This window comes from Coturnix japonica, chromosome 13 (genome assembly GCF_001577835.2).
Source record: "Coturnix japonica isolate 7356 chromosome 13, Coturnix japonica 2.1, whole genome shotgun sequence".
Taxonomy (NCBI): domain Eukaryota; kingdom Metazoa; phylum Chordata; class Aves; order Galliformes; family Phasianidae; genus Coturnix; species Coturnix japonica.
The window spans coordinates 4,593,952-4,617,620 of NC_029528.1; the positions used below are offsets into that span (position 1 = coordinate 4,593,952).

The 23,669-nt window shown below is 50.1% G+C and overlaps 1 protein-coding gene across 3 annotated transcripts in view; it reads right to left on the minus strand.

Annotated features, from left to right (window-relative positions):
- MGAT4B (alpha-1,3-mannosyl-glycoprotein 4-beta-N-acetylglucosaminyltransferase B) overlaps positions 1-21,927 on the minus strand; it is a 34,682-nt gene extending 12,755 nt beyond the window's left edge. The window contains exons 1-2 of one of the 3 annotated variants that reach the window (XM_015875667.2): positions 21,835-21,927; positions 192-371 (exon numbers count right to left, since the gene is read on the minus strand). In XM_015875667.2, coding sequence (XP_015731153.1) covers positions 192-371; positions 21,835-21,901 — 247 coding nt within the window. In that variant the 5' untranslated portion in view covers positions 21,902-21,927. Of the gene's footprint in view, positions 1-191; positions 372-5,957; positions 6,004-20,607; positions 20,811-21,834 lie in introns of those variants that run through there. The other 2 variants (XM_015875666.2, XM_015875668.2) reach the window with 2 other exon arrangements.
- Positions 21,928-23,669: the final 1,742 nt, after the last annotated feature.

Here is a 23,669-nt window from a genome sequence, read left to right on the forward strand (position 1 = left end):
CCTGCAGTTAAACAAGAGTTTAAGAGTTCCCAAATCTATTGCATTCAATAACAAAAAAACCCAACAAACACCTCTGAACTCCACCGTTTGCTGGTGCCAGGAGGGAGAAGAGCACCGTCCTACCTGCACACACACCTCTCTACCTCCTCACTAGCAACCTCCAAACCATCTCCTCTGCTCCTGCTATTCACCAGATAGGCTGCTCCAGGTGCGGTTGATGTCCCGCAGGGCTTGCTTCTCCGAGACAGCTCTCTTGATCTCCTCCAGGACCAGGTTCAGCTCCTTGGAGCGCTTCAAGCTCTCCTGCTCAGCCGCATGCAGTCGGTCCCGGAGAGCCAGGAACTCCCGCTGGTAGATGTCCACAACGTCACCTGCGGATGGCAAAGAGAGCATCGTGTTTCCTCTGAGCTCTGAAGGGATTCAAGATGCAAAAGTGAAAGCAGACATCCCTTCCATGCCTCCAAACCTGGATTTAAGGAGCTGTGGTCTACCACACACTGATCAGTTATGGTGGAGAGAGCTGGTTGATATACAAAGCATAGTCAATAGACGAGTTGGTCTCCATAAGAAGACACAACTAGGGACTTTTGGTTGCCAGCCTTGATGCTTTGGCAGATGGCACCCCAGGAAAGACCCCCAAATTCCCTCACAAGGACTGCTCCAAAGCACCATCTATGAGCAGGGTGAGCAGAAGCCAAATCTTGGGCTCACAGGGAGGGGAACCTGCACTGCACAGCCAGCTGTGCTGGGGACACGGCTGCTGCAGATGGCCTGGCATGAATAACTGGGGCAAAGGCAGCAGCACCATGGGGGCCCTCTCCAGATGGCACACAGCATCTCCAGGGAGAAGGAGCTGCCAAGGCCGGATTGAGTGGATTTTACATTGCTCAGCCATAGCGGCTGCGGATGGGATGCCTGTCATTGTGGGAATGGTAGGCGCAGGCATACCACAAAGTTTTGCCCACAGCAGACAAACAGACAGCTGCTCCCACTCCCACAGGGTTTTACTCAGCCTCCCCCATCTCCACGCCACCTGCAGCCAGCCTCAAGCTGTGGCATCCCTCCCATGCTGTGTGTAAGCAGAGGTGATGCCAGCAGGTGAGCAATAGGGGTTCTGCAACTTGTCTGGACAAGGGGAATCTATAGGAGGAGCAGAGCCCAACACAAGAAGCCCACTGCCCAGCCCATGCTGGCATTTGCCAAGGCTGCCTCACTGTGGAGTCCCAAAGGGATCCAAAGGACAAAACCAATTACAGTCATCTTGCTGCTCCTAAGTGAGGCAGAACAAAGCCTTTCACTTGGCAGTGGTGGCTGGGATGCTAATATCAGTACAAATGTTTGGATACGCACCTTAAGGAAGTATAATAAAAATAATATATATAAATGAGTAACTTCTCATAGGGTAATAAAGCCTTTTATTTCCAAACAACATCTTACCAGCCTGCCCTTCTTAAACAATAAAACTACTGAGTGCCTCCATCCATAACTAACTATACAGCAGCTGGCAGCAGAGTTGGTTAGCTATTAATGTACTTTTCTTGGCCATTTTTTACCCCATTACTAATGCAAGTTGTGTGCTCAGTACACATACACTTTCACCCCCAGTCATTCACACGTTTTCAGTAAGGTTAGATCTCACAGAACTACAGCAGAACACAGCCAGGACAGCTAAGTCAATCAAAAGCACTACACTGGAGCTTCCGAGCCAGGGATGAACATAAACCAGAGCGAATGAAAACAGTTACACCAACTGCACTGAGGGTTTCTATTCTGGGGTCCACAAGCAAATAAAAAAGGGTGTTTTGAAGATCAAACATGCCCAGCTCCAAAGCACAGAGTTTCCAAGACAACAATGCTTCCAAGTCAAGCTCTCTTTACTGCTTTTGCCTACGAGAAGCTCCCCCCCATGGGGCCTCTTCCCCACAAACAGTCCTTGCAGACTCACTGCCCATCCTCAGGCTGCACACATGTACAAGGCTCTGCCCCCACAGACCTTCATGGCTCTCCACATGACTGCAAAGTGGCTGGAAGATGGGGAGGGAAGAGAGGAAGGCAAACAGATCTGGTTGCTGCTCTGTCTGACACAGGCGACATGCAGGGCACAAACAGCACCAGCTCCTTTCTCCTGCATGGTACTGCTCCCAGTGAGAAAACAGTGAAGGGTTTGCAGAAGAAACAGGGTAATCCCCAGCATGAGGGGCTGCCACAGGAATTTAAATTCACTCCACATTGAGCGGGACCTTAACCTGACGGTAGCTCTCACCTGTAAGAACACACCTCAAAGCTCCCACATTGCCCAGATTAGGGCTTTTCATGCTCGGATCTTTTAATACTAGGAGCAAACCTTGCTTCCCCTCCTCACTTGATGCTGGTCTCCTTTGCACTACCTGGAGCAGAGCACAGGGCTTTGTGCTTAATGGCTTTTTCCAGAGTGCTGCACTTCGTTTGTGTCAGACTGCAAAGGGAAATGTCACTGATTATTCAGGCACTAATGACCTGCCCACTGATGCCAAGAGCTGTACTTTTCATTAGGCTGCGATGGTGATGTGCAGTCAACCATTTGCTGCTTTTCTGGCTAATGGTTGGAAGTGAAATTGTATTTGTTTCCAGTGCTCTTGTCCTGTGATGCGTTAGTAGGCTTTCCATTCTTTAATTAAAATTTCATGAAATTTAAAAGCTGATCGATTGTGACCAGTTACAGTGACAGCTTGAGACAAAGCCTGCGGTGGGCGCACAGCTACCCACGGGTTCCCAGTAACACTGCTTTGCACTTCGAATCATCAAATCAGTAAGGCTGGAAAAGACCTCTAAGATCACCTACTCCAATCGTCCACCTCCCATCAATACTGCCCACCGACCACATCCCTCAGTGCCTCATCTCCATGGCTGTTGAACATGTCCAGGAATGGTGACCCCACCACCTCCCTGGGCAGCCTGTTACAATGCATTACTACACTACTGGAGGTTAATTCTTTCCTAAAACCCAACCTGAGCCTCCCCTGGAGCAACTTAAGGTCATCACCTCTTGCCCTGTTGCAGGACAGACCTGGCAGATCAGCTCTTTCAAAGCAGGACTTCCAGTGCTTGCAGATGACACTGTGCCAACCCAGTGCCCTGCAAACAACACCTTGCACACCACACCACACTCAGTATTTGCACTCGATGCTCCTTCCAAAGCAGTTTTCAGGCACAGGCTGCCAGGCCATTCACTAATTGCATGCATGGCAGCACACAGGCCACTGGGCAATGCATGGCCAATGGCTGCACCCTGGGCTCAATTTTCTCTCTAAGGTTTGGTTTTGATGTGGAGCAGCACCTCCAGAGGTCTGGTTTTGACCCAGGGCCCCCAGCTGTTGGTTTCCCAAAGGCTCCTGTCTATCCAAAATGGTGCCCACTTCCATCCAAAATGGCGCCCACTGCCCACAGAGGAATTCTCTGCTTTGTGTTTCTGTCCCTACTGAAGGGACACTGCAGAGGCAGGGGCTGAGGTGCCCGCGTCCACCCTGCTTACCCAATTCCAGTTTTTGAATCAAAGCAAAAAGCCTAATCTGAGCCTAAAGCAGCAGATGGGCACAAAACAAGGCCAATGCCGTAAAGCCGCCACTTTGCAACCTCTCAGGGTCACCCATTCATGTGCACAGACACAGTCAGGAGTTCTGTAATCCTCAATGCCACACTAGTCTCTCAAATCTTTGCGAGCTGGATTCTCCTCTCATTAGGAAGACCTTCCAGAGACTTTGTTTAAAAACTAGAAACAACTCCCAGCCTCTAATCTGTTTATCTCTGTGAAATCTTGGCTTCGAGAACACAACGGCACATTTTGACCCTTCTGCTGCAAGTGCTGCGATCAACACACACACGTCAGAGTTTCCAGGGATGGAACAGCGAAAAGAAAGCACAGTCCTGGGCTCACAACACACAGACAGAGATAAAGCAGAAAGCCAAACCTTCCGTGTAAAAACCAGCAGGCACAGCGAGCACCCGGCCTTGTCGGAGTGACCTCGGCCCCGGATGGCAAAAATACCAACTAGTGGGGAGGGAAAGAGAGAGGAGAATCCAGCAGCCAAAATACCCCTGGCTGCATCCTGACAAGAAGAACAAACATCCCAGCATCCTCATGTTGCAAACACAAGCGCATCATGCAGCAAACATTACGTGACACTTGCAGCATCACTGTGCTCCGAATCACTGGGACACTGAGTCTCATTGGGCATTTTGCAGCTACCGCTTCTAAAAACACACTTCAAGTTTCTTTGTTCACTTCACATTAGCACTGCTGTAATTTGTGGTTAATACCAAGACACAGAGCACCATAGAAAGTCATTAGTACCACTAGAAAGCTCGTTATTATTGGGAAAACAGCTGCAGGTGCAGAGGAGGAGGAACTGTTCACATCTTTGATCCTGCTCTGAAGACAAACAGCTCCTTTCCACAATTAGTGTTTTTTTGCTTCCAAAGTCCTAAGCAGTAAGACTTCAGGGATGGGCAGGTTCTATGGGGACAGTGACCCATATCCAGATGGCAGACACAGAAATCCCACTCCCAAAAAGAGGCACACATCCCTGGAGAGATGCAGGTGAAGACACAGAAGTTCAGCACTAAAGAACCACCCTGGGATGCACACATCACCTGTGGGTACCAGCAGCCATCAGACCGCTCTCCCTTCTGTCCCCACTGCACAGCTATGAGGGTGAGCCATACTGAAAGAGATAAAAAGCTCCACAAACAGTGCGGGTCCCCTGGGTTTTGTCATAAGGCAAAGCAAAGAAATCTCTGGCAGGCATAAGCCAGCATCAGAATCTGCAGAAGAAAGCTGCCCCTCAGTTCATCTGGGATTTTATCAACTTGTCCGAGGGATTTAATGAGACGGACGCATCAGCTGGCAATTTGTTTTGCTGCAAAACAGCTGAGGAAGAGAAGAGGCAAATAGTGCTATTGATCAGAAGAGAAAGAACATGTTATTAGGCAGTGAATTTTCATCATAGCAAGAGGTTCAAGAGGAGGCCATAAGGTTTGGTATTAAACCTCCTGTCTCTTAGATTTAGTAAGGATCTGGAGAAAGCGATGAATTTGCAAAGCAGCAAAGTACAGAAACGACACAGAGATAAGTTCCTCAAAGCCCCAAGCCAACCAAATGACAGGGAGAAAAGGCAACAAAATGGAAAATTAACACCAAAGCTGACAGATGCAAATTAATCGGGGAGGAAAAGGGAATCGAGGTATTTTTCAGGCAGCTCCTAATTAACAGTATAAACTGAGAGGGAGACTGGAGCTTCAGAGCGTCTTGGCACTGCAGGTAGCAGCAACCCAGAGAGAGAAGGGATGGAGAGGGAGGCAAGGAAGATGTTGGTCTGCTCAGAGGAAGGGATGGGGAATAATAGCACGAAGATTATAACGTTATTAAAATGATGCTGCCTAATCCCAGAATAGCCTTCACCTCCTCTGAAAAAAGAGTATTATTACAGACTTAAAAGGGGCTTTAGAAGAAGGTGATGAGAATGATCAAAGGGCTGAAAAAGCCCTGCTCTGCGAGGAGAGAAAAAATATATGAGATTATTCATCTTGCAATTGGCGTAATAATAGAGCTCATGATGAAAAGCATATAAAATAGAGTGATATAATGAAAATATACCACACGGACTTCCATTTTCCATGTCTGAAGCTACAGGAACAAGCAGCCATTCGATTCAAATATTGTTCATTTCAAACTGACACAAAGGAAACGTTTTGTGCAAAAAAAATAAAGATGTTATTTCTCCTAACTTCCTGCAATAGAAAAACACCAAAAGGGGGAATTTAAACCAAGTGCTGGACCTGGCAGCGCCCTTTATCATCCCATGGCATGGAGAGATGGCTCTGAATTGCTGCACCTCTCCTCCCACACCACAACTTAATTGGGAACACTGCAGCTTTCTTCTTCAAAGCGAACCTAATTCATTAGCAATCTAATTATTTACCTGTGTAGCACAAATACAGCTTTCGAAGCATTTTCTCTCAAATGGAAAGCGAGGGCTTTGTTCTTGTTGTTGTTTTTAATACTCTCCATTTGACTGGGGAATAAAAACATGCTGAAAGTGAACAAAGTAAGGCATTACAGAAATCATGGGTCATTAAACCTCCAAGTAATTGCAGCTCCGCAGGATTTTTAAGAGGACACATCACGCTTGGGCATGGAAAGCAACCCTAAGGGTTCCTGGAATGCCTTTCCCTCTGCATGGTGTAGCCGGCATGGAGGATGCCCTGGGATGTGCCCAATGGCAGCACAAAACATGCTGCTCCTGTGCATGGGAATGCTCTTGCAGAAATCCACATGGCTGCCCCTCACACATCAGAAGCCCCGGCACATGGAGGATGGCAAACATCACGTGCAGGAGAAACTCACTTTGCTCCCGCTGCATGCAACCTCTGGGCTGCACTGCTGCCCCTCCTGCCTTGTTCTCACTGCAGGGCCAAAGCCAGGGAGTGCAATCCCACAAGACAGCCCCAAAGAGCTGCTGTGCGAGCCTGCAGGGCTGCCTCCCCATAGATGCCGTAATGAAACAAAAACACAAAGCAGAGCTAATGCCTCACAGCCTAACAGGAAACCCCGTTTCATTACAACCTAATTGTGTTATTAATGAAACACAGACCTCACTCCACCAAAGCCCACGCAGCCCGCTCGGTGCCGCAGCGCTAATGGCTCCTCTTCCCATCCAACAGGAATGCCTCCAAGAAGGCAAGCTGATCTTTGCAAAGGTCACTGTGTTAATCATCGTGCCCTTTCTCTAACAGCAGCTGTCGCTAATTGCCTGAGAAGGAGTCGAGATGAAATTCTTGTTAATCCTCCTCCCAACATCACTACAACCCAACATCATCATCATTCCCATGAAACAACCATAAGCAGCTGTCAGGCCCACCAGAGGTGGCTGGAGAGGGTGGAAAACACAGCTCCTTTCTGCAAACAGGAGGCTAACGTGGTGATAAGCAGCAGGAAGTGTGGGGACCTTGTGCTTCCCCAGCTCCTGCTAGGAAGGAGCATCGCAGCCATCGAGCCTCAGAACAGCCGAGATCCTGGAGCACGGGGAGTTTGTTTAATCAATAACATATGAAGCTTCTGGCAGCGCCGAGCGTATGAAAGAATTTTACAACAGCAAAATAAAGTACTGCTGCGTTATAAATCAGAGAACACATATGGAAAAGTTAAAGGGATGTACCGAGTCGCAGAGATATCAAGGAAATCACAGAAGTTCTGGCTGGAGTCCCTGGCTCCACTTGTGCTAAGAGCAGTGAACTTCAATGCAAGTCAGGTTCTACTGCTTTTTCCAAAAGAGGAACTCATTTGCAATGTGTGCAACTGTATTAAAGTGAAAGGATACTGAGAGCGTTCCCTTCATCCACTGCCTGTCCACATACACTGAACTTCTGCTCTGCCTACAGATACACATACAGGTCCCAGTTTCCCTGCAGTACCAGAGCCTGACCAGATCACGGCTGTCCTGTGGGCAGCAGCAGCAGATTTTAAAGCCTCTGATCCCGATCACGCGATGAGCTGATCTGCACCGCGTTTTGTTTCAGCTCTCTTCAATAATTTGCAAAATGCTTCAAATAAAACTCATGGAGAGCCTTTTAAAAACTATTCAACATCAATATTTGAAACATTTATCCCCCAGGGTGCAGGCTTGTAACATGAGCACATAATGGGGTGCATTTTCCTCTCTCCAGAGAGGAAACAAGACATTGCCATTAAATAGCACGCTTAGCCCAGCTGTACGCGTCGATGCTATCTGAGGTCTCCTGTTTCATCTCACATGCAAGGATAATTCCTGGGAAGAACAACATACTGCTAAGGGAAGAGGAAGACCTGCTTCTCTCTCTCCACATTCAGCAGCCAAGAGACCACGAGGAGGGGTTATCCAGCAATGCTGACACCCATCTGTTCTCCCTTACAACCACCCCAAGTCAGGGCTTAATTCCTGCAGCCCTGGACTGCAAGAGCACAGTGTCAATGCTTCATTTCACAGCTACTCCTGAAGTGCTGTTCAGCCCTGGCCTTTGTAAGCAGCCACCTCACGCTCTCCATGAGCGGAGATGCAGTTGAGGTATCTCATTTCCTTACAACACCTATTTAAATGCATTCATACTTTCAGCATTTCACATGCTGTTACCTTCACTGGTGGCATACAGAAGGTAGCACTAGTTGCTGCGGGGGCTGCTGTGGCTCAGCTTTCCAGGCTTTCCACCCAGAGGGAAGCTGTGCTGTAGAAAGATTCAGTTTGACACGTTTAGCAGGTGCAAGGACACCCCACCTCAAGGAGGGAAGCCCCATCTCCTTGTAAGAAACAGTGCCTGAGCCCATGGAGGTAATCCTCCATGACAAAATCATTGCACCCTGTGGCTGCAGTTGGCAGAACATAAGCACTTGGAGCTCAGTTCAAGCTCCTGTTTCCTCTGCACAGAGTAGTTCAGTTTTGCTATGATGCCTGGGGGGCATTTCTGCACTTACATCCTTTAGGGACCCCGGGTGCATCCAGATGCTGTTGCAGCAATGGTCCCTCAGCTCCATTCCTGGTGCTGCCAGCTGTCATCTGAGCACACAGTGATGTTCAACAGATGCTTCATCCTCTGGAGGCGTCCATAAAGAACCCACCCCAGGTCCATGACTCACCCTTCATACCCAGCTTCCCAGATCAGCCTTGTCACCCTGCAATGCTGACTGCAGTGTGCCACCATGAAAAACCCAATCCAATTTTCTCAGACCTTGAGACGGGGCAGTGGAGGTCATGATGGTGAGCTGCAGGACCAGCACCAGGCAGCAGGTAGAAGGGCTCCATCCCTGCAGGGTGAGGAGCAACCTGTGGCCAATGGGAACAACCGCAGCAGCAGGACAGCTTTCCAAAGGATCTCACTGCTAAGCTGGAGGGCCTTGAAAAAGCAGAATGTAGGAACTGTAACAGCATGAGGATGTACACTGCTACGGATGGATGGCCACGTCCAAAGCCTGCTTAGAGCGGTGCCATCCTGGCAGCCTTATAAATCACTGCCCCTAAAGGAGTGACTTGTTTTTCCGCAGGGAGACAGAACAAGCCTGCAGCTCATTCCCTGGACCTGCCTTCCCCCATCACGTTCAGGGGGAGGCACACAGCAGCCAGCAGGGCACCAGTGTGCTGCTACAGCCTCACACACCTGCAAAGACAAATACATTCTTTAACATCAGACAGGAGGCTGAGGAATGGAGCCATAAGGGCAGATTGCCGCACATGAAGGGAAATTCATTCTGCTGCTAACGCCTGTAACTTCCCCACTGAGAGCAATGGGCATCGCCAGGAAAAGAGACAGTGCTCCAGCGTGTGCTGACTGATCCCTGGTTTGCACTGGGCACACGGCTGGCAATACAGAGCTCTTCATCCTCTGCAGGCCTCGAGCTGACACAAAATGCCCATGTTTCAATAGCGAGTGATTAACCATCAGCATAAATTACCTTGATTATACTGAATTTCCCCCCAGAAGGGCTTCAGATGGGGCTGCACAGCGTATCCAGCTGCTCCCAGATGTGCGCTGCAGTGGGTTCACCCTGGGCACGGCTGTGCAACCCACACTTCGGCTGCATCTTTTATTACAGACACTAAAGAGATCTGTTAGCATGGGAGCAACCCAGCCCCGCTGAGCTTCCTGCTGCCATGCAGCAAGGCTGGCAACTTCAGAGCAGCTTCACAGTCGCATTTCCAGCTACTGAACTGGTCTGGACATGGCATGCTAAATGATCTGACAACAGACATCTTATTTCTTTCCTTTTTTTCTTCTAGAGGGATGAACAGGAGCCAATAAATAAATGAACGGGTTCATAAAGCCAGACTGTCCTCCCTCAGTGTTGTCTTATGCCTCCCGGTCCCCTTACAGCAGGGCGTATCTGATGGCATTACACTGGAGGTATGCTCTCCCATTTAACAAGCAATTAAAAAAAGAATGCAACAAGCATTCAGAAAACACAAGCATTTCCTCTGCACACTCACAAGCATTTCCTGACCCAGCAGCCTCACAACATGGAACACATCTAGCAACTGCATTTTCCCACAATAATATTTTTCCCAGCCTTTGGCTGTCGCTATGCTCCATTTAAGGTCATAATCCCAATTGTGGGATAACCCAGAGCAGCAGATCTTCAGAGATGTAACAACTTGGGCAAAGTCCTGGAAAGAAAAGCACTGCAGCCACCCTTGGGAAGAAATCAGGAATGAGAAAAGAGAAGCTGAAGTTTCCAAGTGCTGTCACTACCGTGTGCCAGGATGGCCGGGCTCCTTTTCTTCCCAATACAACTGGATGGGTACAACAGGAGCGAACCCGAGCACACAACCACGCTCTGGGCAGGACGGCAGACATACATGCTGAGGAGCTGCTGGAACCCTCTGCCATGAGGCCCTGGGGGGATTTCATTTGGCTTCACTGGCAATAAAAAGGACTGGCATCCTGCTCTGCATCACTCCCATACAGAGACATTTCCATAGGGTACACAGAGCCGTGCAATTCATGCAGTGCTTTGATGATGTAAATCAAATCAAATGCTTACGGCACTCTCGTTGTTCCTTAACGTTTACTTTTCTTTACGGCATGCATTCAGTGCTGGGGGTGTGATGCTGCATCAAGCTCTGTGCTGCCTGATGGGAAGCAGAAAGTTGGGAGATCCTCATCGGGCATCCCAGACCCACACCTCCATTAACTGCATCAAGAGCTTCAACAAACATGTGCCCTTGGCAGGCTTACACGAGCAGAAAAGCACACGCACATAAAAACTGGGAGTTCTGTACGAGCTAATGGAGCAAGCAGCAAATAACTGGGCATGCTCTCTGGGCTCAGGGACGGTCTCCTTTACAACAGACAGTAATGCCTCGTTACAAGAGAAACAAATACAATAAAGATGAATATTCCATCTTCCCCTGGCTGCAGTTTAAGTGTTAAGCCAATACCAATTCTCAGGTTATATTTCACAAAAACAGCTCCGCCAAAAACCTGCTGGTGGTGCAGCAAAGCACATCTCGCTTCAAAGATAAATCCTGCAGCCTTCACAGGCAGATGTTAAAACACACCGAGCTCCATCCAACAGGCCACAGGAAGGCACAGAGTGAATTTATAACCCAAACGATCCTTCTTCTGCAACATCACTTAGCCCAGTGGTTTATGAGACGATGCTGCATACCTTCATGTGTGCTACAGGGCTCCACGGGTCTGCTGGTTCCTCCTGTGCTCTTTCTGCCCTTAAGCTCCCCTCACCTTCCATCTCCATTTTGAATTATTTATCATCAGGTATCATATTCATTTGCATACTCTATGAGGTGCAAAATAAATGACTAGTCATTACATATCAGACTCTTCCAAACCACCTGTGCTGGGCTCTGTAGCAGTTTTGTTTTGCTTTCCTATAATTCTTGGGGGGAGGAAAGAATAAACCAAGGATAGAAATGCATTTGCTGGAAGCAAAGCAAAGCAGTCCACAAGCTTGCTGAGAGCAAAGGTTTATTGCTCTGTTAGAGCCGTGCTCCACATCGAACGCACAGGCTATCATCTTCAGTGTAATTTAACCAGCAGTACAAATTGCAAGTAGTATTATTTCAAAGACCTTTATTTATTGATTAGAAACAAAGTCCTTCTTCTCTTCCTGTTCCCTCCTTGAGTCGTGCTGATTGCATACAATGGAGAGCCATCACTTAAAGAGCCAATTAAGTCAGCTTCTGAGAGGTAATTGAATAGCTGAAGTTCTTAGTGCAATATTGTACTCCATTTCTTGATTGCAATGAAGGAAAACAAAGCAGTCAGAGCGATGAAAATTAGAGAAGGAGGCATTAGGTACAGGTTAGGAACAGCAAAATGGATGGAGCCTGTACCAATAAGACTCTTTTCCTCCTGTGGTGACTTCTACCCATTGCTATAGGGGTGAGAAGGAGAAATCAGCCATGGTCCTGTTCGTTTGCTGTGCTGGGAGCAGCTGGTGCCGAGTGTCCAACCAAAAGCTCCAATTAGCAGATTTCTTGCATTGGGGGCTTAACGAAGATAACACCTTCTGCAGGGATTCACTGAAGCCTGATGCAGGAGATCATTCCCTTCTCTGGCAAAGCCACCAACAGAGTCTCTCTTTTCTCTCCTCCTGGCTACATCCAAAAATAGGATTTCTGGTCCAACTCAAGGATTTCCCACCTCCTCTGGAGACACCCAAACCACTGCCCAATTTGGCTACACTGAGACCGGGGGATTAGGAAGAACGACATAAGCTTTACTCTCTTAGAAAAACTTGGCTGGAAAACAAAGGAGAAAGCAACTGTTAGGCTGCCTCTACTCCAAGGTTACATAAAATCATTGATTTAAATGCAGGAAAAAACACCTCACAAACGGAGAGCAGAATCCTCAAGAAGCTGAGGATGCACGTGGCCAAAACCCCCATCCATTTCCCAGAGTCACAGCTGAATGATCTCAGCTCTCTTTTCCAACCTTAACAGTTCTGTAGTTCTATGAAAACCTCTTTTCAGCCACAGACTCAAAATCTCTGCATTGACTCCATCCCAAACAGCTCTCCAAGGGGTGTGCTTCCATAAGAGCTCACAGCAACGCATCGGAGAGAGGAGCTGAAAGCAGAGCTGCGTGTAAATATCACCCTGAGACACCCAACTTCAGTACAACCACATCCACACCTCAATTACCAGAGCACTTCAGGAACACTGCTAATAGATGACAAACGCATAAGGAAGGGAGAGCTTCAACTAAGAAAGCTCTTGCCATTCTCAGGAGCCACTTCACAGAAAGCTGTTAATGCTGAGAAGCTGAGCCTGGTTCGTATTCCAGCACCACATCCCAGCAACTGCACAGGTACATCTCTTGTTATTACGCTTCACCAAAAAGAGAGGGCATGCCCCACTGCCAAAGTGCTTCCCTTCCCTTTCGTCACCCAGATTTCTCCTGTTGCTGAGCAGCCAGAAGGGATCGTTATTGCACCGGCTGCAATCAAAACTGTGCACAACACAGGATCCAGTTACAATCGTACACCTACGTGGTTGTCCATCCTGAAAAGCCCTGAGAGGCTTTTAACGAGCTGCCTGTGTGCAGCCCATCACTGCACCTCCTGGAGAAACGGGCTCAGGAGTGACAGCTGTTTAAACAGCGCTCATGTGGTGGAGGAGTTGAAGGGAGAAAGAAATACTAAGAATAATTGAAATTGCAGCATGGAACATAGGCAGGGCAGGGGCAGAAAGGACAGCCCAGAGGAAGCTGGCAGTAAGAGATGTGATAAGTACTGCTGGAAGCCAAACCAAACAGGAATCCACACCTCTGTGCCATGCACAGCAAACAGCAGCTCCCTGCCTGACTGACAGCCCCTCTGCAGGCACTGCCAGAATCCTGCTGTATGGCTCTGCAGGGAGCAGCTCCAGGTGGGACTCCAGCATCAGCACAGAGCTGAGGGAGACCGCAGTGATGCCTCTACTGATGATGAGCAATGAGACAGTGAGCGAGTGGTCCACTGAGCAGGATTGTGGTGGTTGTAAGAACCAGGTAAAAATGCCCACTGAGACTTCTGTGCAATCCAAGGGCGCGTAGAAGAGGTAGTGTTCTAAAGGTAAGATGGGAATCTCGCCTTACACTGCCATCAGCTGACTTTTAGAGGTTGTCTCAGCAGATTCCTCTTGCAGAATGGTGTGGGGCACAGCCTGCGCCAGGCACAACTGCTAGGAGTCAGATCATCATCTACAGCCACAGGGCCAGAACTGGGAGCAGGAACCTCAAGCCTCCTGCAGGAGCAACTCAGCTTAAGAGCTCCTGCGCAAGCAGAACGTCACCAAGAAAAGACCACTCTTCTTGTTCCTTCAAGCCCTTCTGCACTTCCAAAAGCCACCAGATCCCAACCGCACTGCCATACTGAGGCAAGAAGATGGGAAAGTGACTGAAAGTCTTCCTATAACCTGGAACAGTGTCCTCAGACACTGGTAGCTGGTCCAAACGCACCCAAATGTCACAGCTGCTGCCAACATAAAGCAGTTTCTTTCTGCCATCCTCTGCTTCACCCATGGGGCATCCATTAGGTTCAGACACAACGGGAGCAAAGAGCCAGCAACAAGAGCCTCATTAACCAACTGCAGCCGGATTTGTTTTGGAGCACAGTGCAGTCCCTGCGCTGCAAGGCAGAACTCTTGCTGGGGGAAAAAATAGATCCAATTTAAGGATGTCCTGCATACTGCAATGTCGTAAGCAGCTCCACAGATAGATTTAAAACAACGGCATTACCAGCAGAAAAAAGAGGAGAAAAGAAACCCCACCAAACAACAGGAACTCTGCCCAAACCAGCAGAACAAATAGAAAAAGAAAAGGGATGAAGGAGGCTTCAAATCTGCCCTGGATAGAATGTGTGTCACTGCTGCAAGCTGCTGTAGGGAGGGGAAAAAAGGGAAATAGGATAGCAGAGAGCAGAAATGAGATTTATTAGGACCAGCCAGGTAGATAAAAGACAGCTGAGCACAGAGCAATGATGGCTTTGTTTTGGGATGAGCTGGATTCTGAAAACGTCTGGTCAGCTTTTGCATTTTGTACACACGAAATGAGTGTCCACAAGAGTACTCTCCTGAAACGACAGGACTTAATGCAGCCGAGATAATTATCTAGATCCTTCTTTATCCCATTAGTGGTTTTCATTCGCGTCCTGGAACACCATAAGCGGATTGTTCAAGAATTATTTGCCAGCCGCTGCTTCAATCCCGATCGGAATTATCTTTATACCTCGGTACGAAGAAAAGAGATTACCTCCCTGCCAGGCCTTGCTGCAATGCCCTCTTTTCTGAGGCTCTTTTCATCATTTTGCTCTGCAAGGTAATGAAAAGAATAAGAAAACAATTGTCACGGACACGATTTCGCCTTTTCCCAACGTGTGCATGGGGACAAAGCTGAGCCCAGTGTGGTCATCCGATGATACACGACGGGATCCAAACTGCTCCCGGCTTCCCTTTGCATCACGATTCACTAATAAAAGCATGAAGATGAAACTGTTAAAAGCAATTAGCCAAACCACGGTGTGCAACAGAACAAAGTGGGATTTGCTGCAACAAGAGGTCCCAGGGGTGGGTGCTAAATGCCTTGGCACCCTGGCAATGCAAGTCAGTGCACAGCTCAGATGAAGGCAGAGCCAACGGTGCTCAAACAGCCTGCACGACCCTCGCTTCCAGGCCTAAAACAGCAAGAACTGCCCTCCCAGCTGTGCTGGGTTGGTGCTGGTAGAGGAACAGCATCTGCTGCCCAGCACAGCCGGGAGCAGTGAGGAGATCCCTATGAGACAAAAGCTGTCCTCCCTCTGGTAGCAGCAGAAGGAAGTAGTCTGCAGATCCGACAGGAATAAGAATGCATGTGTTGTTATTTTTTGAAAACAAGCATGTTTTACAGCTTTGTAATGAGATCTGTAGGAGAGTCATCCTCACAAACAAGTTATTAAAAGAGGGAGGAGGGACGCAATAATAGCAGGTGCCAATTACTCAGCTCCCAGCAGAGACTTTCCAATTTCTCACCTTCCCCCAAAGCAAGATGCTCTTTGCAGCACACTTGCTTGCAAGCACAACACCCCTGCAGAGCACCACAAAGGCGAGATGCATTGCTGCTGCATTGGGCATTGCTTCCACTAACCCACACCGGAGGAGGGACTGCCCGGCCTGGTATTGTGTTATCTGGCCAAGACTGGAGCAGCACAAAGTAAATAAATCCAACCACCTTCATATTTGACTACAGCCCGACCACTCCTCCTGCCAACAGGAACAGCACGTTGATAGGCAAACTGCGGCTGCCAGGTTTGCCTCTCTGCAAATATCCGCTCCGTTTCAGGAACAAAACCCCAGTAAGGATTCTGTTCTTTTAAGGCAGCAGCTCAGTCTCAGGCAGTAAATGTTCACATTGCAATCGGAGCCGCAGAGATCCCATCCTCCACAGTAATGATTAATATTGCAAATGTAATCCAATCCTTCCAAATGATCATTTCCAAAATCACCAAATAATTACCGAGGCCTTCAGCAATCAATACTTGAGACAAATAGACAATTACATTGCAAAGAGAAACAGAAGAAAGTAGTTAATATTTGCCAAAGACTTGCCAAATGCACTTTTTCATGGTAACCAAATACTTCCAGTAAACAGATATTTTAGTTCACTGGAGAGGCACTTTCAGAAAGTAATAAATTAATCTAATAAAACCGACAGACAGGGTGGAACCAGACGTTAATGAAACACAAACTGATCTATATGGAGCCAGCCCACAGCCCATGTCCCAGTTAGGCACGAATGCCGTTCTGGTTGTTTATCCCTTCCCTGGTCCCTGAAGGTTTATCCCTTCCAGCTCCAGAATGATGGCACAGGGAAGAATTTCAGCTCTCAAACCAAGGTGCCATGAATCCCTGGGACCAGCCAGCTTCCTGGGGTTGATAAGCCAGGGTGTTAGGTAAGAAATGCCCGTGAATGACAGATAAGTCAAATTAGACAAGCTTAAGAGAGGAAGAGACATAGAAGTCCATCCTGGTCATTTTCTACAAAATCAAAGGAAGAAGGAAGAGAGAAAATTGAGGGAAATGGAAGACAAAGGGGGAAAGGATATCAAAGACAGCTCCAAGAAAGTGCAATGAGACATGGCACCAAAAAGGCATCGTTAAAACAGGAAAGGCGAGATCAAACAAAAGGACAACATCAGAGTCCGGGCATTGACAGGAGGGAGAGGAGGATATCACACTGCCAGCAATAACTGAGTAATTCACTCCTTGGGTGCTTTCCTAGGGGAGCTGTCAATCCCAAGAGAGCCTAACCCTACCCAAGCCCACTCATCCACCAGGCACCCAACGCAGGCAAGTTCTTGCTTACATGGGGACACGCAATGGGAATGCCGCGTGTTTCTTGCTTCCAGAAAGCTCTCACCATCACAGGGAGAGAAGAAAAACTACCTCATATACTTTAGGGCACATCTATGCCATAAGGAACAAGTTAGCCCAGAAACTCATGGAGGAAAAGGTGAGGCGGCAGGCAGCTGCATTGGTAGCAGAGCAAACCCTAAACCACGAGTGTGACAGTTGTGGATAAAAGCAAATGGACAGAGCAGCTCAACCAACATAAGGAATAAAAGGAACGGGGCTCAAGCAGAACACAAGCACACAGAAAAGCAGCCAATGCTACAGTGAAAGGAGAAAGATGGTTCAAAACAGAGACCTGCCCTTCTTGGGCTGTCTTGCAATGCAAGAGAAGCTTGACGTGAGCTGTTCTACCACAAACAAAACAAAGGTCATCACTGAATAAAAAGTCTGTACACCTCAATTACAATAAGAAAGGCAGGAAAACACATTTCCCTCTGTCAAAGACAACAATCCTCTCCCCAAGCCAGGAAGCTATTAAGCAGATGCTCGATCAGCAATCCCTGAAAAGCCTCTCCTTCTAGCAGCACAAACCTTCCAGCCCCAGCTAAAGCCCTTCCTTTATTTTAATAGTTTTCATAATCCCTTAATTTGGCAGCGACTTCTGCCTGCACTGAGCCCTGCTGACCTCACGGGCTTCCACTTGGGAAAAAACAAAGAGGTCAACCTCAGAACCAGCGTGGGAACAGCAATGATCCTGCAGGTGAGGAGGGAAGCTTTTCCCCATCAGCTGGGATGCTCCACGCCATCCACCCCATGGGCATCCCGGCCCCGTGCCCCCAGGATTCCTAAACCCAAAGTCTGGAAGAGAAAAGCAAAGAGAGCTGCACGGCACATCGCAGGGCCTGGGTGTGTTTGTTGTTCACCATCGCTTGGAATTCAAGAGTTGCAAATCTCAGTGAGCATTTGCTGGGGCCACCAGCGGGTGTTTCTGTGCGCAGGGAGAACCGACACCAGCACTGCGCCCACTGCAGCGGTACCGGAGCTGATGAGGCAGAGCCTCTTTGCCCTGTTTATCACTAAAGCAATTTCTTCCTAATTGAGCAGCCTTCAAAGGGTTCCGGAGATGAGCGGCAGTTTCACTTAAACCAGCAAGTTGTAGATGGGCTTTACCTTAAGCGCTAAGTGAATAATCAATGAACATTCAGGATGTAAGCACAAATCAATGATTTCTTTCAGATGAATCAAAGGGAATCGCAAAGCAGAAAAGGTTTTGTTCTGCAAGAGAAGTAAACCACAGGGCACGCTCGGTATAACCAGAGGTGAGCACCAACCCACCCTGCTTGTGTCCTTAACTCCATCCCAGCAGCAGAGCAGCACCCATAAGGGCACACACAGTGAGAGCCCTGTGTGAAAACCCAACAATAAATCAGCAATGGAAGATGTATTTTGATCATCAGGGGTCAACATCAACAGATCGCACGGTGCCGCTCAATCTCAGGGTGAATTTGGTCAAACCATAAGCAAGATAATCTTGCACATGCTGCTGCACTCCGTGCAGGTGAGCAGCACAAAGACCCAGCAGGGCTCTCAGAAACACCCCTGCACATCCTTGTTATTTGATGTGCATTTTAATGACAGATTTCCAACCCCAGAAGCTCCTTTGCAGAGCCCCCATCTGCACCCCCTCAGCCTCCATAGGCTGGTACATGTCACATCTATGTGTCACATACACCATGGGTGTCACACACAGGGACAGCCCCAGCCCTGAGCAGGGACACGACCTGCAAAGCGCTGCTCCACACCTCCAACAGGAGCTGCACAACTCCTGCTGCAGGAGCAGGGAACAGAAAGGACAGAGCAGCAGGAAGCCCTGCGACAGCCAAACAGTCATTGCTTTGAAGAAGGAAACCCACCAGCCTGCTGGCATCTCACTGGACTCGTTTTCTCATCCCTCCTGCTGCTCATCTGCAGGCAGGAAAGCTGCTGGGTGCAGCTCCCAAGGGCTGCCAGCCTGGGACATGACGTGGTGCTCAGCCCTAAGGTCAAGGAGGGCACCATCGTACCTGCGAGTCCTGCAGTGGGTAAAGCAAGCCCTGACCAGCTGTGTGAGAGCAGCTGTGGGGCTGGTCAGACCTGTTTGAATGTCTTTCACTTAATTGTTCTGTCCTCCCAGCAAAGAGCAGGTGACACAGAGACAAGCAGGCTCTGCGATGCTTTCTGTGCTTTAACACCCATGTGTTCCCCACTTGCACAGAGCAGCATCACCAGAGCTGTGCCCAGGTCCTGGCAGGGAACAGCTGACGCTGCAATCAGTGATGGACATCAGCCTGCCCTGAGGAGCCAGGGCATGGGGAAAGGAGGATCTGGGATATTACAGATTAGTCGGCTTAACTTCAATGAAGTATTTAGACAGTGATAAGGACCTGAGCACGAGAAACCCTTCTTTATCAAAACCAAATCACTGCAAACACATTGTATGTCTGTGGCAGGGTATGACATGCCATAATAGAGCTGGGATGCAGGAGATGGACCTGGCTACTACAGGGTGGCCCAGGGAACCAGCCCAGACGGGGAATCCCATCCATGAGATGGATGTTGGGACACAAAACACACTGATAGCATTCACAGGCCACCCCAGCTGAGGGGACTGCAGGGACAAGAGCAGGGTTTGGAACAATCCCGACCCCCTGCATTCAACTATAGAAACAAGGAAGACAAGGTTCAGCCAGGACAAGTGTGATGTAATGGGATCTGGTGAGAACAACGAACCAGGTACGGAATGGAGAGCAGAGGAAAAGTTCTGGAGAAGCACAGCTGGAGGGCAGATAGGGGAAAAAACCAGTAAATGTGCATCAGCTGTGCCCAAAGTGACAACGTGCGCAGTGAGAAGGATCAGAGCCACAGTGAGCAACGACAGCCCTGAGGGGAGCAGCACAACGACCACAGTGCAAAGAGCTCCTGCAGCGAGGGAAGGAACCGCCTGTGTGCATCCCAAAAAGGGAAACAGAGCAACCTTCCTGTTTAGAACGTATGAAAAACCCGCTGGTAGAGCTGCTAAATGTCAAACACTGTCCGGGGAGCTCGGGTATCTGTCATCAGAGGTTATTAGGAATCAATAGGATAAACACCAGGCAGGAAGGTTATGGATGCCCTGATCCTATGGAGGGGCAGGGGTGGACTGAACGACCTCTGAGGGCTCACGCCGGTCCCAGTACAAGCACACAGTTGCCAGCACTGTGCTGGCACACAACCCACGCTACCTGTAACCTGTTGTAACCACCGCTGCTCGTCAGCAACCGGTGCCAGAGGGAACCAGGGCAGTGAGCCCTACCAGAAGGACACACAGGGGTGTGCATCGGGGTCACGCCCCGTATTTGTGCTGCAGGATGAGCACAGGCTGCAGCTGTGGACATGGGACCGTCCCAGACACACCACCATGCAGAAGCACAGGGAGGGGGCTGCCCACAAAGCCCCAACGCGGCAACGGGGTGCTCCTGTTCCCCCAGCGCCCCGGAGACACGGCCCCCATCTCTCCATAGGGATTAAAACCCCGTACGGTTTGAAGCCGGCACGGGCTCTGCCCTCCAGCATCGCAGCCGGGAGCGCCCAGCAGCCCCGTGTCACCCCCAGCCCCGCGGCGCGGCCCCCCCCGGGCGCAGCGGGACCCCAGCGGGGCACAGCGGGACGCCGCCAGCCGGGACCCCGTGTCCCAAGGACCCACCCGCGGTGTCTCCGCGGACAGTCCCGCATCGCCCCGCGGCCCGGAGCCGCCCCTTACCTTTGTGCCCGCCGAAGGCTCCGTACCACGAGAGCGAGAGCAGGGCGCAGAGGCAGCCGAGCAGCAGCGTGAGCGCCGTGCCGCTGCGGAGCCTCATCGCCTCCTCCCCCGCATGGCCCGAACGCGGCGCGGCCTCGGCGGCCCCGGGGGCCCCGCAGTGCGCGGAGCGGGGCGAGCCGCCACAACGGCCGCATGCGGGGACCGCGCCGTGCGGGGCGGGGCGGGGCGGGAGGGGCGGGGACGGGACGGGAGCGGGCGGAGAGCGCCCCCGTGTGGCGGAATGCGGCACTGCAGCGCTGTGTGCGCTACATGCGGGGACATGTTAGTGTGTGCGTGTACCTGGGTGCTCGTCTGCGTGCCTTTGGTTTGCATGTATGAAGGCAGATATCTCTGTACTCGGCTTATACACATAGAAACAGGAACACTCGACACAGTGTCCACCTTCCAGCTGGCCAGCACAGAAGATATCAGATATAAAAGGGTTGGAAATGCAGAGCACTGCAGGCTCCCAGAGCAAAACGAGAGCACAACTTTTATCCCTTGTGACGTTCGTATTAATGGCAAAGCTCACATTGACTCCTACAGGCCCTCCCTGCCCCCACAACAGCATTGGCTTTGTTTTGTCATTCCTTTTTTGTTTTGTTAAGGAAAGTTTGAATTGTGAGCTGCAAACACACAAAACCCAAACAGCGAACACACAAAACCCAAACAGCAAACACAGCCCGTCAAACACAGCCCAACAAACAGCCCAACAAACACAGCCCAACAAACACAGCCCAACAAATACAGCCCGTCAAACACAGCCCAACAAACACAGCCCAACAAACACAGCCCAACAAACACAGCCCAGTGACCTTCGTCCCGTCGGTGCTGGCAGCACTGAGCGTGTTGCAGGAGCTCGGGCTGCACACTGAGCACACAGACAGCAGCCCATAACTAAAGGCCATTACAGACAATAGGAGAAAGGCGTGTTAGGCCCACAGATAGAATGCAGTGCAGACTGAGAGCTGATTTTGCCCAGTTCTCTGAAGAGCTGTTCACCCCCAGCTGCTCTGCATCAGCACAGCGCTGTTACATCAGCAATGAAGTCACCTCACTGCCTGGTGCCCACAGGCTGCTGTATTCAGACATTCCTGCCTCTCATGTGGGGCAAAAGTCACAAATCTCACTGTGAGCACAGCACTCACTGCAGGCAATGAATGTAGGTAGGAAAAAGTGCCACCTCACCTGTGCAAACACGGAGCTCCGATGTGCTCCCATAGCACAGATGTGTGCTGTGCTCTGTGCTTCCCATCCGCACATTGTGCCCACCTTCCTCACTCTCTGTCCGTGTCTTCCTCCCTTAAAAACAAATGCTGTGTCACACCAGTGACAAATGGTGCTGATCCCATGTAACCACCACCAGGTTCAAGAAATCCAAACCTCAAAATGAGGCAGCAAAAAGACAGCTCGGCTTCCCCTTCCACCCACACAGCTTTCCAAAGCAACGTGTCTGAATATGATCCTACCACCAAAAAAGGGATGTACTTCTGTATTAATGCACGTACACCTATTAATGTATGCGTATACGTGTATGTGTAAGCATGCATTTGTGACACCCTGGGGGCAGGATGGATGCAAGGTGTTATGATGGTGATTGGATGCCAGGAGCTGCCCCATGCAGCTCTCTGTGCCCTGGTGTGGCTGAAGGAGGCACGGTGGTGGTGGGGCAGCCCTTCTGCAGGGCTGGAGGAGGAAGTAGTCACGGGACGGGGTGAGTCACCAGCATCTGACCTGGTACATCCGGAGGATCCCTCTCCAGAAGCCTCTGGAAAGCACCAGCACCTGCTCTCTGCAGCTCTGCACAAGGGCAAACCCTCCCAGCCCAGCTGCAGCCCCTTGGGTGGTGATTTGGATAATGATTCCCTCTGCAGAACCTCCTGCAGCCTCTGTTGTGGTCCGTGAGCACAGGAGCAGCATCCCAGCAGGGCTTTGCTGTGACAGTGCAGAGCTTGGGTAGAAGGAGCACTACTGACGACTGAGCCTTTGGAGCAGCAATCTCAGCAAACGTTTGCAAACAGTTTCCAGCAGAAGGTGGGTGGAGGGAGGAAGCAGAGCTGCGGGGCTGCTGAATGCTCCTTTCTGAGCCCTCCCTCTGCAACTTGGAGTCGTGAAACTGGAACAGTTTTATTCCCATCCTCTTTGCTGTCCTCCTGCTCCGTCCATCTGGGGAGCTGCTCATAAGCCGGGGCTGACAAGTGGTTTTTTGAGCAAGGGTTGTTCTATGGATGGAATGTGGTTCCTAAAGAAGAGCAAGAAAACATTCAGTGCTGCCAGATAAATTCCAGGCCTGGGTCCTCCAGGTTAATACAGGCTCAGGTTAACAAGAGCTTAAGCCAAATCTCAGGCTGCAGAGCAGTGTGCAGTTGGGGTTGGTGGGGAGACATCTGTCTGTCCGTCCGGCTGTGGGATGGGAGGATGCAGTGAGTGCCATTGGAATACATGGGAGCACGGCAGGGCCGAAGCACCAGGCCACGGGGAAACACCAGAGTCAGGGCCTGGAGGAGGAAATCCCCACCTCGAGGAGGAGCAGGGAATGCTGAGTCACCCCGTCCCGTGACTGAGCTGAGCTCACTGCTCACCGCAGGCCTTGTTTGCTTTGTGCTTTGAGAAAGTGAATGATGTCACGGCCAGAGAGCCCAGCGTGACTCAGCAGGCAGCTGAGATGGGACGCTCTCCATGTTTACTGGATGGAAGTGCCCATGGAGGAGAGCAAGGACTCATGTTGATGCCTGGCTGTGGCTCACACCAAGCTCTCACTTGTCACCTCATGCTGCACGAGTGCCACGTCCCAGGAGCGTGCTGTGATCCCAGAGCAGCCACATGTGCACCAAGGGCACATCCACACGGCAGGCCGTGTTGTGGCACACACAACCCATCGTGGGGGGACGCTCACCCTGCAGTGCAGCACAGCATGGCTTACACACTGTGATTGCCTCAGCCCAAGGTGGGCAGCCAGGCTGTGGGCTGGAGGGAATCAGTGCTACAGAGCTGAGGCAAAGGGGTTGCTCCAAAAGTAATGC